Source organism: Tachypleus tridentatus, chromosome 13 (genome assembly GCF_004210375.1).
Source record: "Tachypleus tridentatus isolate NWPU-2018 chromosome 13, ASM421037v1, whole genome shotgun sequence".
NCBI lineage: Eukaryota > Metazoa > Arthropoda > Merostomata > Xiphosura > Limulidae > Tachypleus > Tachypleus tridentatus.
Genome location: NC_134837.1, coordinates 243810523 through 243827084, shown reverse-complemented (window position 1 = coordinate 243827084; position 16562 = coordinate 243810523). Strand labels below are relative to the sequence as shown.

The following is a 16562-nucleotide window of genomic DNA, read 5'->3' as shown; positions in this document are numbered from 1 at the left end:
TACTTGTAAGATTTGTTACTTGTTTTTTAATTGGTTCACACAAACATTAAAAACCATTAATGAACCTTGATTGCACGTATGACTTGTTTGAAACCAGAACTGTTTACATTTTCATATCATAACTTAGATTTAAGTGAAAAAAAGTATTTCATGCATAAAACTTGCAAATAAACTTTACTATATTAAAATACTTTTTTAAACTGTTTGCTTGTTGTTCTTAAATATCTTACGAAAACAATCTCAAATAAATGTTGAACTCTTCTTACAATGGTAAGAATTAATAAAACTTTAAAACACTCTTCCACAACAGTAACAACTAACCCAGATGTGTAATGCAGCAACAGGAGAAAATATACTCAATATTTCACCCAGTTAAATTTGTTTAGTAAATGATATATTAGACTACATTTTATTTCTCATAAACTACATTTTATTTCTCAAAGGACTTTGCACAGGACCCAAACGTTGTCTTAAAAGCCATCAAAATGCAGAAATCCATAATAATACAGGGCACACACTCAATATGCTGAATAAATAATCTTGCTTTTGAAAGAATTACATCTACTTTCATCCTCAACTCTCTCTATTACAATAACTCTTTCATCTGAGGGAAGCTATAGCTTGTCTTGCCTGAATTATCTGACTATCAATGTGTGGTTTCTAACATGTTTAAAGATAATGAAATAACACTTCATTACACATATTTTTCAAGTAATTAAACGATTTATGATTATTCTATTTTTCAAGAAATAGTACTTCCTTCTCCACATGTAAAAAATAGTTCAAACTTATCTACAAGTAATAAATTGTACTATTATTTTGTTACTTACATAAAGCTAAGTTATCAATTTTATTCCATGGTGACTGTATGACTTTACACTCCTCCCATTCTCTGTATTCTTTGCAATCATACTGTGGTTTATCCCAAGGAAGCTCTAAAATCAAGTACTTTATATTGTAAGACATTTGAATATTGTATATAGAAACACATCAAAAATAAAATTGCAGAAAACAGTGACAATATGTAAATTTTATAGTTATGCTAAAATCTTCCATGTGTAGTTTATGTACAGCAAGTAAATAAATATAAAATGAGTACTATCTTTTAACATTTTCATAAAATATACAATATGCCAAGATAATTAAAAATGTTGTCAAGTTACCTAGAGTTTTACACATTTTTATGAGAATTCAGAGATAAAAGATGAAATACTCTATTTCCAATTATAATTGTTTTTCTTCTCTAAAAAACTTTACACTTTTTATATTACTTTCAGTGTAAATATATCACACAAATGAATTTATTAAATAAAAAAACACTGAATGAAAGAAAAATTTTAGTTAACACATAAGATTAAGTAGCATTTGTTTGTTTTTCCATATTCAATGTTACTTAATATTTTCACTGTAAAATAATATATTTAATTTTTTTTTTCGAATACTAATAAATCATTTAGAGCTACATTGTAGTTTTATATGCAACACTGCATTGTTTTTCTTTCACAACTCCTGGAACATTTGCATTTTTCTAATGAAAACTAATCAGTTATTGTTCATTTTGTCAATACTTTTATATAACTTCCTAATGAATATCTTCTCAAAGAAAAAACAAACAAACCTGATGGTGAATGTGTGGTTTATTAACTTTCAAAATGTACGCTCAAGTTCTGTTTAAATACTTATCTATCTCCTCAAAAGTTTGCCACACGGGTCATGCTTATAGGTTTGATGTTTTCAAAGGTCTATTTGACTAGTTCATGAATAAAGCAGCAGGTGATTAGTTCACTATGCTTCACATAAGGCTATACAAAAAATTTGCACCAGCAATCCATAATTTTGAACTGATAAGTTAAAGGGAAGCACAACAAGAGCCATCACTATCTCGAGGTATTTTAATCAAATAGTGCTTTTTTGTTTATGGTTATCAGTCTCATAACACAAACAAATTCCCACAGTTGTGTTTTTTTCTTTCTGAAATAAGACATGAACCACAGATGCTTGGATCTACAATTCAGCACATTATCAACTAGGCCAGACCTACTTGATAAGCAAGAGATAAAAAGAAAAGAGACTAGTTCATTAATTATTTCAATAGGCAGTATTCATGCTGATGTTATATTTGAAAGAATATCAATGGAGTGACTTATTTGTAAAGTATTTCAAGGAGAGGTGAAGGAAGGAAGGCTATTCCTTACCTCCTGCTAGCAATGCAACCAAGATTACACCACAACTCCACAAGTCTGCTGGTTCTGCATTATACTCTCGAACCAAAACTTCTGGTGCTATGTAAGGCAAGGTGCCACATCTTTTGGTTAGCAGGCGTTCTTTTCCTTGGTAGCGAAATACTGTTGCCATCCCAAAGTCTGAGATTTTTAGTATATCTACAATGAAAACATTATATACATCTTTACACAACTACACAATAGAACTTCATTAAAAATAGAACATTTTAAAAGTTTTTATACTGTGGAAATCTGTAGCAAAAGATTGGTAAGACCGCTCTACTAACAAACAAGGTTTATTTAAAACTTCAAATTGAAATTGCTTGGTAGATCAGTTTTAACTATTTCATGTATATAAATATGCACAAGTTAAATACATGTACTTTTTGTTTTTCAATAAATGAAATTATAAACAAGGACAAGTAAAATATATAAGTGCTTTAAATTTGCATGTGCACTATTAAAGAATGCATCTGCATATCAAACACCATGTAATATTTAAAAATTTTGACATTTCAAATCAAGTTGTCACATTTAATTCCTCGTAATATAAATAAATTGCTAATTTAGAACTAAGATTCAGTTCAGACTACAGATATATTCAAGTTGCAATTTATTTAAAAGGTAAGAACAGTTTTTATTTCTAAAAATATACTAAAAATAATTGGTTCAGTTTTAAGAATTTGAAGATCAAAATAAACAAAAAAAATTTTTTTTGTTATATTATGGTGTGCATTAAACAAATAACCAATAACAATTAGTTTAATCAATTATCAGTCCTTCACTTGACATTTGTAAAATGAACCACAACTGTAAACAGCCCTACCAAAGAGTCCATGGGGACTATTAGCAGGCAGATAGCATGTCTTGGTTTTTTGTTTAAAAGAGTTGACAATAAAAGTTACTTTGTACTGATTAAACAGTACTAGTTTCCTGTGAACAGTTTCTTTGACTAAATGGACACACGTTTTCAACATGCTACTGAGGTATGACAACTTCCAATTAATACAACAGCCCTTGTAACATTGTGTTAAGAATAAAGTAGTTCATCAAAACAGCTTCGGTCAAAAACTTGCAAAAATTCTTCTTGCTAGCCTGAATTTGCTAATAATTAGTATTCAGTTTTGCAATTTAAAATGAAATACTGAAAATTCTCAGTTTCAAATATTTGATATCTATGTACAACAGTAGAGTTCTAAAATGTCATATTCTATATGTGAAACATCACTAGCTTACACCAATTGAAGTATCAGAGACATAGCAGCCTACAGGGTTACATGAAGTCATCTGTGAGTTTGTTGGTGTATAGATGTAACAGCTACTCCACAGCCTGTGTCATGACAAATAATAAGAGTATCTGAATTTCAAACATTTATTTCTTAAATAGAATAAAAGGACCAAAACAAAATGTATTGCAAAAGGCTTGACAGGGGCTTTTAATAAACCCTTGTAAAACTCATTTGATATGGGCACTTAAGTTTCAGTGCTGGTACCTGTAAATTGTGAAGGAGTAATATATAAAAAGTTAAAATTTTCTTATTCTCAACATTCTTAACAACACCTAGATGTTGTTTTTCTAATTTCTTTCCTACTTTGAGCATCCAAAAGTAAGTTTTCTGGCTTCAAATCTCGATGAGTCACACCTTTGCTGTGAAGATATTCCTATAGTGAAAGACCAAATTTCCAGTATAAAAAGAAAGTAGATGTAATAACACACATACAGGAATATTACATCAGATGAAATAATGGATAATAGTTGTTAACGTTTATATTTAAAACTTGTTAAAGAGTGGCCACTAAAACAAAGCAGTTGCAGATGTCAAAATAAATCAAGATCTGAATTTTACGTTCTATAAAAATATATACAAATACACACATCAATTAATAACCTACAGACAAGTATTACCTTAATTTAGCTGTTTGTCTATTGTTGTCTAATAGGTGATATCTTCACTGCCTGCAGTGACGTTTTAGTATCTTATGTTGAACCTGGGTTAAATGCATTGTCACTGAAATATCCTTGGCTGGCCATTTAAAAAACTGAATGAAGATGACATAAGTCATAAAATGAAACACCATACACAGAAAAGAAAGTGAAGTAACGTTTTGTTGTATTTAAGCATGCTTTCTTTGTTCAATTTTCTATTAGTTCTTCCTTTTTGAATTCAGTTTTCATAATCAACCTGATAGTTCCTACAACATCACTGCTGCAAAATAAATTACCTACCAAAGGAGGGATTGTATACCTGTTATTTAGGCTCAAAGTATATCCTTGGTGCAGAAGCTTCTATAGCAGCTATCCAGGTATAATGTATACCCACAGTCCAGAAAATTTGTATACCAAGCATCAAAATATAATGTATACCACTGGTAAAGGAGCTTGTTATCAACTATCTAGGCATAATGACCTACTGTCCAGGAGTCCGTGCACTAAATGCCTAGGTATAATATATACTCATTGGTTAAGAGCATATTACCAGTTACTTGGGTATAACACATACCCATGATAAAAATCTTGTTAACCCTTTCACAGTGGGTAAAAAACCATGTCATCCAATTTGATGATCCATTTAAAATTTATCTAATTACTATTTTATGAATTTATAAGTTTGGTATCAAACTGTACATAAGTCAAACTTTTAATATTATATACGAGTTAATTTCTCAATTTAAAAGTAAATATTACAACACATTTAAATGTCAATTTTTGAGAGTCACGTGGTATACTGAATGCAATACTGGTTGAAATTAAATGTCCGTGGTGTCAAAATCTTTATACAGAAAAGTGTAACACTCAAAACACAGCCTTTATTTCCTGTAGAAAAGAATGGAAAAGTGTGGAACCTACACAAACTTGGAATTTCCTGTACATTAAGAAATTTTTAATAAAAATGGGCAAATGGCCACGTAACCCATATCAATGGAGGTCTCCCAAAACATCATACCTCCATGTTGTATCATAAGCCTTCTCAATGTCAAAGAACATTGATTCAAAATGTTGTCATTTGAGAAAGGCTTCTCTGATTGAAGTTTCAAGTCGAATCAGGTGGTCCAAGGTGGAGCACTGTCATGGGAACCCACACTAGGTGGACAAGAGTATGTTGTTTGATTCGAGGACCAAACAAGACGAGCAATAACCATCCTCTTTAAGGTCTTACAGAGACAGCTCAAAGCAACTGAACAGTAGTTTCAAGGAGTCTTGAGATCCTTCCCAGGCTTTGAGAATGGAAAGACAACAGCCTGGCACTATGCATCAGGAAAAACATTCTCCTGCCAGATCTGGTTAAAAACAATCAGAAGAATAGCAAGAGAAAGATGGCACAGCATTCAGTTGTGTACATCATCTGATCCAACCAATGTACTGCTAGACTGATGAAGGGCCAGTTTGAGTTCCACCAGAGTAAAGGAGGTGATTGCTCTGCCCAAGTCTTGGTGGCTAAGAAGGTGGATGATGAAGCTGAAGTGTTACATACCTGGCAAAAGTTTCACCTAGAGTATCAGTGATGCTCTGGATATCAGCTACTTCCTAACCATCAGAGATCAAGATCAAGAGAGGAACAGAATTATACTGCCCACTAACCATTTGAACCTTATTGCCTATGACTTTGGAACTAGTGGTAGAAGACATGCTGCTTGTAAACTTAATATCCAAGAGTCCTTCTGGCTTTGACATCTTACCCACTGAGCATGCTCATGGGCCTGCTGGAAAAAGATGCAGTGCAAAAGTGTGGGATACCTAAGAAAAGTATCCCAAGCCCGTTTTTGAGCCTTCCATGCCACGTGTCAGGCAGGATTCTATCACGGAGGAGGATATCATGGAAAGCGTGCCGAGGTTTTAGGAATACATTGAACAGCTGCCTGTATAATACAGTCGGTTACTGCTGCCATACAGTCATCTACTGATGGCTTATAAATGATGACAGGATCAAGTTCTGCAAGAACAGTAAAAGAGGGCTAGTTTGCTTTATCCAGCTTCCACAGTGGCATCAACAATGGCCAATATCTCTCAAAATTATATATTGGAAAATAATTACTGCCTCATGGGTCCTTGTCAACATTAAATGGAAAATGGGAGAATAGTGAAAGAGAGCAAACTGAGAGATCAATAGCAGTAAAAGACTGACTAGGTGCATGAAAATAAGTATAAGAACCACTACTGAGAAGAGAACGGTTGTGATCAGAGAGCATATGCTCAAAGGAGCAACACCTCCCATAAATATCAGCACTTCCCCAGAGGGAATGATGCCCATTAAAGTCCCCCAGGATTAAAAAGGGAGATAGCAACTGTTCAGTGAGAGCACTAAGGTCTGATTGATCATAGGTCTCTCCAGGCAACAAGTAGAGAGAACAGTGATGGTACAATCCATGGAAACCTGGATGGCTACAGCCTCTGAGGGTATGTCAAGTGGCAAAAAGAGAGTGGGCACATGTTGATCAGTCAACGGTGCCACCCCTCCATCACACAGCCTGTCATTTCTGTTCAAAGAGAACTACTGAAAGGTGACTGTACGGGCAGGTTTCAGAAATGTTTCCTATAATGTGGCCATTTTTATTTATGTGTAGGTGAAATGGGTGGAGATCTCTTCTGTTTACAGCCACATCTTTTTTTTTTTTTTATTGTCTTTATTCTAAGGAGGTCTGTTGACAATTCTTTTGGAGGCACAGAGAGATCTGTGTATTCTCACTGTAACAGTGGAATGAAGTGCAGCAGCATACATCCAAAATGAAATGGTGGTTAGCAACTTTTGAGCCTCAGGGTAAGTAATGTTTTGAATCATCTTCAAATGCTGCATCACTTTTTTTTCCAACCATTTAAGGCAATAATGAAAGTAGAACAGGTGAGAGCCATTGCAATTGCAAATTAGGAACTCAAATTACCAGTATTTACAAGTTAGAAAATAAAAGAGAAAACCATGTATCTATACTTTGCTAAGGGTGGCTTCTATACTGAATCAAACACAGTTGCTCTGTTCACCTCTTTCCATGTCAAAGAATATTGATAGAAGATGTTGTTTGAGAAAAGATTCTCTAGTTGACATTTCATGTTCAATCAGGTGGTCCATGATGAAGTGCTGTTGTCAGAACTTATACTGGGTGGGCAGGAGGAGATTGTTTGATAATCTTTTGATCTTTAAACAAAAAACCTAAACAGCCACAAGCATATTCCATTAGTCTCTTTATCAAAATATTTGACTATATTTTTTTTAGATGCTCAATACCATTTTCTTGTTGGACAATTAACTCTGTTCAATGACTCATATTCCTGAAGGAATGGCATGATGCACCAAAATTTGTATATGGTCATCAGGGAAGAGTGTCATCAGTTTTGTGTAGATTATTAACAGTTTTTTGACATGCAGCCCCAAACTTATACTGATCATCTACCATGTTTCACTGTAGAGATTATTCTGACTAGGATACCATTCTCCTTGCTACCATTTAAAAACCTCAACTGTTGTTAAACAATTTGGATTCCCCTGTAAAGAGCACAAGTATGCAGCTATGTTCATTCTATGGAGTGAGGTCTTAAGCTCATTTCAATCTCTTCTTTTTGGTTACCTCTTATCAGTGAATTTTGAACAGCTACATATCTAATCACATAAATTTATGTTAACCACATATTACATACCCAATGGACCAATCCCATATTGTAGAAAAATGTTCTCTATAATTCCAAATTTACTATGGGTAAATTCTGTACTGACAAAAAATGTATAATTCTAGTGTACACAAAGAATTGAATTTGTTTCAAAAGTATCTGCACTCAAGATACATCTGTGAATTGAAAATATCAGCCTGATACACACTATGACAAATCAGTATGCAAAGTAATGTTCATGTGAAGAATAAAAATAATATTGTCCATTGTACAATTTATATAACCTCTAGAACTTACAAAATGTGCATTACATTTTTCTCAGCATACCTCTATACTTTATAGGTATATATTCTTCTCTACCATAAAATGTCAATAAATCAACAAGAAAGAGTAAATTAATAGTTGATAACTGATACTAAAAACGTAATACCACATTGAATGATATTCTGCAAGAGGTAATGGCATTTGCACTTTGACTTCCACACACTCACATCTGGTTAACGTAAACTTTACGTTTTCTTTTACATATTTTCAATTTTGCATAAACCCAAATCTTTGATTTGTTCAGATTTGTAATGTAGGAATTCACCCATGAAAGTCATTCATACTACTAAATGCTGGGCTTAATATGATTTCCTGTACCTTTAGAAGCTTTATATTGGTGTGGAAGATTCTGATTGCTTAGATAACACCAATCACAATATAACCTATCAATCCCTAATCATGTCGCTGTTCATTTTATATTACAGAATTCCCATGGTATTTGATTCTTTTTTATTTTTAAATACCCATCTTTCACATAATTTCCATTACAACTTCCAAAATTGTACAGGGTAGAGCAAAAGTTACTTGTGATATTTTCCACAGAAAACAACCAACAGAAAGACGATAACTTCAACAATTCTTTTAACATCCAACAGCCAAACTTCCCAGTAAAAATTAAAAATTTATATTTGAGAAACACCTAAAACCAACATCTGAAATGATTTTTCTCACAAACTATCAACATAATTTCTCAAGCCAGAAAACTAACACAACAACCTCACAGAGATATTAATTCCATTAACAACCTAAAACATTAAAATTCTAAAAGCAGATAAAGGAAATGCTATAGTCATAATAAACACGAATGAATACATCCAAAAAATGAAAACCAGACACAAACATATTTAAACCAATACAAACAAATCCAATAAAAACACACTAAATGCAACTAAAGAAAATACTAATAAAAATGAAAAAAAACACAATTTCAAAACCTTTTTATTCCTACCAATGCAAGACCAACTCATGCACATCACAAATATATGGCATCCCCAAATTTCATAAACCAGATTGTCCACTATGACCAATAACGTCCACATATGAATTGTTTAATTACAATCTTGGTAAATACATAGCATGGGCATTCTCCAAATAGGTAACATCAGCCAGCTCGTTCATCAAAGACTCTTAATTTCAAATCTAACCTTAATAAACTTAGTCATAAAACCTTAATGGTCAGGTTCAATGTCATATCCCTCTTTACGGAAGTCCCAACCACTGAAGCCTGCAAGATAGCCTTAGAACTCTATATCCAAGTCCCTAACCCATCAACAGACATTCCCAGCAACCACTTAGCAACCCTCATAGAATTCACCACAATGAAGACAAACTTCAGGTTCAACAACCACAACTATAAACAAACAAATGGCCTAAGCATGGGCAATCCAGTATCACCAGTTCTAGCCAATATTTTTATTACACAAGTTGAAACACAAGCAATTAACACAGCATTACATCCACCACTATAGTGGTACAGATATGTAGATGACACAATTGTGAGATTCACATCTACAGAACACACACTTAATTTTTTCAATCACATTAACTCTATACATCCCAACATCAACTTCACATGTGAACAGGAAGAAAGCAATCAAATATCTTAACCTCAAAATTACAAGAACTAATACACAATTTAAAACAAGAATCCACTCAATAATCATCCATACTGGACTTTACATTCCTTGGGACTCAGCACATGAAAAATAATACAAAAAGTCAACATACTAAGAAACCGAATAAACACAGCCATAAAACTATGCTCACCAGATAAAATTAACGATGAATTAGACAAAATAAAACAATACTTCAAACTTATTGATCAACATCAATAAGTTTCCTCCACAAACCGTAGAAAACATTATACGCACACATCTAGAGAAAAAGCAAAATCAACCAACAAAAGTAAATATATCTCACAAATCAAAAAATATACTGCTGCATACCATATATTCCTGACATCAGCAGAAAAATAACCAACATTTGGCAAAAACTAGTAACAAAATATGACATTCCAGTTAAAACCAAATTTATTCAAAAACCAGGCAAAAAACTAAAGTCTATACTATGTAAAAACTACACTGACAAACACAACACCAACATTATTTGTAAAATACATTGTGATAACTGCCACGACTTCTATATTGGAGAAACAAGTAGAAAAGTGGAAACCAGATTCAAAGAACACAAAAGTCACCTTCACACGTTTTCAAACACTGCAAATCAAATAAACACAACATTACCATAGAAAATCCCCAAATACTAAATAAAGAAACAAACATAAACAAATGCAAAATTAAAGAAGCCTTACTTATACAACAACTCAAGCCCAAAATAAACCAATACAAAGAAACACCTTTATACGTATATTAATAAATATATCCAACATCTAAGCATGCCCTCTACATTCCTACACTTAATTACACAACTGCCTTCAAACATGTGGTCAGCTGCTGGTCAGTAACTTTTTCTTTCTTTATGAACCTGACAATGATCAAAGAAGGTCAAAACATTGTTTGCTCCTCTACTAGTACTTTCTCTACCCACACCAGCCATTTTTAAATATATAGAAGTTATTATATTCTCGGTACTAAAAAAATATTAGAAAATTAATTTAATTATCGTATATGCAAGATTCGTGACGTCTGAAATACATGTCGGTTTAACAAGTCTTGATACAAAATAATAAAAACCCTATAACTCCATGACAGTTTGCCCCTAAAGAAAAAAGGTCCATCTATCAAAAGAAGCACTCAGATAATAAAGATTTTACAATTTTGTATCAGAGTAGATGTTAGAAAATATGCTATAAATAAAACAACTCTATGTTTACTTTTGTCTCACTCTGTATATTTGTGTAAAGGGAAATGTTTTGTTTCATTTTCATAACCTACACACGAAAAAAAAAAACATGTTGAAATTAACATCTCATGTAAGCAATGCATAAACTAACAAGTTTGTGTTAATTTAATGCTAGCTTATAATTACACATGAAATTATTTGCATGATACTTTATGTCTAGGAACACATTTTCTAGTAATGAATGATAAGTGAAACAACTTTATCCACTTTCATTTACACCTTCTTCAATTAAATGAAAATGTGTCATTTTATAGTCTTGTAAATATTTATTGTACATCAAGTAATAACAAAACCAACTACCTAGCTTCAAAACATAGATAAACAAAACTCACCACTCCTGACAACAGATGTGCAAAATATTTTTGAGCTTCAGGTTGAGGCATTCCTACATCAGGCTCTATTTAAAAATATATTTACATGAAACTAGTTACAATAATCAGTAAATTTAAAGTTTTCATTATTAAAGTACGTTATGATTAAAGGTAAATGATTATCTTGCATTGGCCATCAACAACAGCCACAACTAACCGAGATTTAAGTATAAACAATGTAGAATATTACATAACTCTTTTTAACCTTAAAAAAAACAAAACAACTTATTGATAAAATATGAAAGTTTCCATCATTCATACTGAAGGTAAATTATATTAATTTTTACAACATAAAAACATGAAATTTCAAAACACAGAAGAACTGCATGGTTCAACACTTGAAACACCCATATGTGTATCTTACTTCCACATGACCATGTGTCAAATGTTTTGAACAAACCTGATCTCAAACAAAAGATCTAATACATTATTCAGACCCACTATTAACCAACAGATAAGTCCAAAGGTAATCAAAGGTAGTCACTAGCTGCATAGTTTTAAAATATTGCACATAGATCAAAAATACACATCAACAAAGGAAAGAAACACATCAGTGAAGAAAAAATTTTTATTCACAAAACATTGTGCAAGTCAAACTCACTTTGATTTTTACTGGCTTAGGTGTGAGAGGCTTTCCTACACTCATTCATGTATGACAACGTAATTTTTCTTATTTCTCAACCAAAATTAGACAAAAATATTTAAAATGCAGTAAATTTTCTTTAATGAAAACAAAATATGTATTAAGATTTATATCCCTGTTGATTGATTGATTGATTTAGTGTTTTATGGCACAAAACAGCAAGGCTATCTGCACCAGACATTCGGTAAAAATGTAATAAAAAAATAAATAAATGTAGTAATAGACATAAATGGAAATGAAGGTAAAACAAAAAAGTATAAAACCAATGTTGACACCTAGTCTACAATGTTAAGATAGAAGGCAGAGTATAAGAAGTTGTAAGGTATTTACTCTAGCAAAAAGGTAATGATCATAACCCGCCAGGAAGACTAACAGGTAAGTTCAAGAACCACCGTCAGTCACCTGAAGTTGGTCTTTCCAGTCCTGGTTCCTGGTTATGTGTCATAGCAACCAGTATCAAAATGTAAAAGAATAAAAGTTTTAAAAGATACATAGCAAAATTGTAACAATGAGTAGCCAAATGTCCAGTAAAAAGATAAAGTCAAGTAAATGGAGTAGAATTTGTAAAAGTAAATGAAGGTAAAAACAAAACAGCAATTAAAACAGAAAATGGTGTAAAAACCACAGGTGACATCCAGTCTTCAAAGTTGTAAAATATTTACTCTAGCAAAATGGCAATGATCATAACCCGCCAGGAAGACTAACAGGTAAGTTCAAGAACCACCGTCAATCACCTGAAGTTGGCCTTTCTAGTCCTGGTTCCGGGTTATGTGTCATAGCAGCTATTATCAAAATGTAAAAGAATAAAAGTTTTAAAAGACACTCTGCAAAATCGTAATAATGAGTAGCCAAATGTCCAGCAAAAAGATAAAAGTCAAGTAAATGGAATAAAATTTGTAAAAGTAATTGAAGATAAAAGCAAAACGGCAATTAAAACAGAAAATGGCGTAAAAACCAATGTTGACATCCAGTCAACAAAGTTGTAAAGGACTACCTGTAGCAGAATGGTAATGAGCATAACCCGCCAGGAAGACTAACAAGTATAAAAACCACCGTCAGTCACCTGAAGTTGGTCTTTCCAGTCCTGGTTCCAGGTTATGAGTCAATATGGCCAGTACTAAAAAGTAAAGTAGTAAAAGTGTGAAATGATATGCAGAAAAAGTATAATAACAACTCGCCAAAATGACTAACGAGTAGTTCAAACGGATAGTTCAAACAGTAGCATCAGTCACCTGAAGTTGGCCTTTCCAGTCCTGGTGTCGAGTTATTTAATGTTCTGGCCATTGTCCAATGTCAAATTGAATGAGAGAGATTAAAACTGTAAAAAAGGAACCACAATTAAAAAGGTGTAATGAATAAATATGCAACACTTAAATGAGATTAAAAAGATTAATGGCCATTAAAAAATTAAAAACATTATCAAGGTGGACAGAGTCACCATCACCAATAACTCTGTCCAATGTTACAGACTGACCCTGGGAAAAAATATGTTTAAAATATTGCCGTCGCTGAGAATTGTAACGATGGCAAGAAAGTAAAACGTGGCTGATAGTGATTTGAGTGTTACACAAACTACACATTGGTGCATCAGTTCCAGATAAAAGAAAATGATGAGTTAAAAAACTGTGACCAATGCGTAGCCTAGTGAGAACAACTTCCTCCTTCCGAACTTTACGGAAGCTAGATGGCCAAAGTCCAATTTTGGGTTTGATTTGAAAAAGTTTGTTGTCGCGTTGCTCACTCCAAGTGGACTGCCAGCTGGCACGGAGCCGAGCCTTGGAGACAACACCATAGTCCATGTACGGAATAGGTATAGGAGTGATGGTGCTGAAGCAGACATATTTAGCTGCCATGTCTGCAAGCTCATTCCCGCGAATACCAACATGGCCTGGTATCCAGAAAAACTGGATTGAAGTAGCTGCTAATGAGAAATGGGCCAGTCGGTTTGAATATCAGCGAGAATAAGATGTGAGCTGACGTGTAGCGATTCCAAGGAAAGTATAGAACTAAGCGAATCAGTATAAATAGTGCAGTTGGAGTACTGCTCAGCTGCAATATGATCCAGGGCAAGAGATATGGTATATAGTTCAGTAGTGAACACAGAAGCTGTAGAAGGGATTCTGCACGCAACTGATGACCCACAGCAAACCATAGCAGAGCCCGCTGAATTACCTGATTTGGAACCATCTGTATAAATGGGAACTGAATGATTGTTTCAAAGATATTCATTGAATAAAAGACGGTACTTCCAATCTGGAGTATCTGCCTTTTTTAGGTGACTGAAAGAAAGGTCACATTTGGGGGCTGTAATAAGCCATGGTGGGATGGGCTGACCTGTGAAATCTGCAATGTTATCCAAGGACAGACCCAATTCATCCAATTGCGCCCGGATGCGAAGGCCAAACAGAGGAATGACAAATCGTCTGTTCTGAAAAAGTACTGCCCACCGAGGAAGAAAAACACATTTCCAGGTGGGATGCTTTGGTAAGGAATGAAGTTTCGAAGTATATTGTAAAGATAGTTGCAAACGGCGAAGGTGTAGAGAAGGTTCATGAGATTCAATGTATATACTTTGAATTGGAGAGGTACAGAAAGTCCCAGTGCAGAGTCAAAGTCCTTGGTGATGAATGGGGTCCAGCATCTTTAAGGCCGAGGGTCTGGCAGACCCATAGACCATTGATCCATAATCGAGTTTCGATCTAATAAGAGCACGATATACCTTTAACATTGAACAGCGATCTGCCCCCCAACTGGTAGAAGAGAGAACACGGAGGATGTTCAGTGCTCTTGTGCATTTGACCCAAAGCTGCTTTAAGTGTGGTATAAAGGTCAGTTTACAATCAAAGATAAGCCCCAAGAACTTGGTCTCCAGGACCACTGGCAGCAAAACTTCACCGATATGAAGTTCAGGATCAGGGTGAATACCCCGTCGATGGCAAAAGTGCATGCATACAGTTTTGGAGAGAGAGAAATTAAAGCCGTTCGCCAGAGTCCACTTCCGTACACAATTGAGGGAGATTTGTAGTTGCCGCTCAATATATCTCATGTTCACGACTGACATGAGATGTGAAAGTCGTTGACATACAGCCCATTCGCAACAGTGAGAGGGAGTTCTTCAGTGATGGCATTCATCTTTATACTGAAGAGTGTAACACTCAATACACAGCCTTAAGGGACTCCAAGTTCCTGTACAAAAGAACGGGAAAGTGTCAAACCCACACAAACTTGGAATCTCCTGTCCATTAAAAAAATTTTAATAAACATGGGTAGATGGCCACGTAACCCATATGTATGGAGGTCTCGCAAAATGCCATACCTCCATGTTGTGTCATAAGCCTTCTCTATGTCAAAGAATATTGATGCAAGATGTTGGCGGTTGAGAAAGGCTTCTCTGATAGATGTTTCAAGATGAATTAGGTGGTCTGTGGTGGAGTGCTGTCGACGGAACCCACACTGGGTGGGCGAGAGGAAGTTGTTTGATTCAAGGAACCAAACAAGACGAGCATTAACCATCCTTTCTAATGTCTTACAGAGACAGCTCGTCAAAGCAATTGGACGGTAGTTTGAAGGAATCTTGGGATCTTTCCCTGGCTTAGAGAAAGGTAAAATAATAGCCTGGCACCAGGCATCAGGAAAAACATTCTCCTGCCAGATCTGGTTGAAAACAATCAGAAGGACATCAAGAGAAGCAGGAGATAGATGGTGCAGCATGTCATAATGAATATCATCAGGTCCAACAGACGTACTGGCAGACCGATGAAGGGCCATTTTTAGTTCCACCAGGGTAAAGGGACAATTATAATCAAAGAAACAGTCAGTTCGAAAGGAAAGAGATGATCGCTCTGCCCGAGTCTTGATGGCCAGGAAGGTGGAGAAACAAGCAGAAGTGCTTGATACCCGGCAAAAGCTTACACCTAGAGTGTTAGCGATGTTCCGAACATCAGTCACCTCCTGACCATCAGAGAGTAACATCAAGAGGGGGACAGAATTGTAGTGCCCATTAACCTTTCGAATCCTGTCCCATATGATCTTGGAACTGGTGGTAGAAGATATGCTGGTTGTGAACTTAATCCAAGATTCCTTCTGGCTTTGACGTCTTACCCACCTAGCATGTGCACGGGGCTGTTGGAAAGCAACCCGGTTTGAAAGTGTGGGATATCTACGAAAAGTATCCCAGACCCACTTTTGAGCCTTCCGTGCTAAGTGGCAAGCAGGATTCCACCACGGACGAGGATATCGTGGAAAAAGTGTCGAGGTTTTAGGAATACACTGAGCAGCTGCATGTGTAATACAGTCAGTTACCGCTGCTACACAGTCGTCTATTGATGGCTGATTTACAATGGCAGGATCAAGTTCTGCAAAAGCAGTGAAAGTGGACCAATCTGCCTGATCCAGCTTCCACCGGGGCACGCGGGTAGGGTGGCATCGACCACGGCCAGTCTCTCTCAAAAGGATCAGAAAATGGTCACTGCCTAGTGGATTACTGTCAACCCTCCATGAAAAATGGGAGAATAATGAAGGGGAGCAAACTGAGAGATCAA

At 34.9% G+C, this 16562-nt stretch overlaps 1 protein-coding gene across 1 annotated transcript in view; it reads right to left on the bottom strand.

Annotated features, from left to right (window-relative positions):
• LOC143240509 (serine/threonine-protein kinase Chk1-like) overlaps nucleotides 1–16562 on the bottom strand; it is a 47470-nt gene that overhangs the window by 18138 nt on the left and 12770 nt on the right. Inside the window, 4 exon segments of the mRNA XM_076483042.1 lie at nucleotides 831–935; nucleotides 2196–2381; nucleotides 3815–3884; nucleotides 11340–11404. Coding sequence (XP_076339157.1) covers nucleotides 831–935; nucleotides 2196–2381; nucleotides 3815–3884; nucleotides 11340–11404 — 426 coding nt within the window.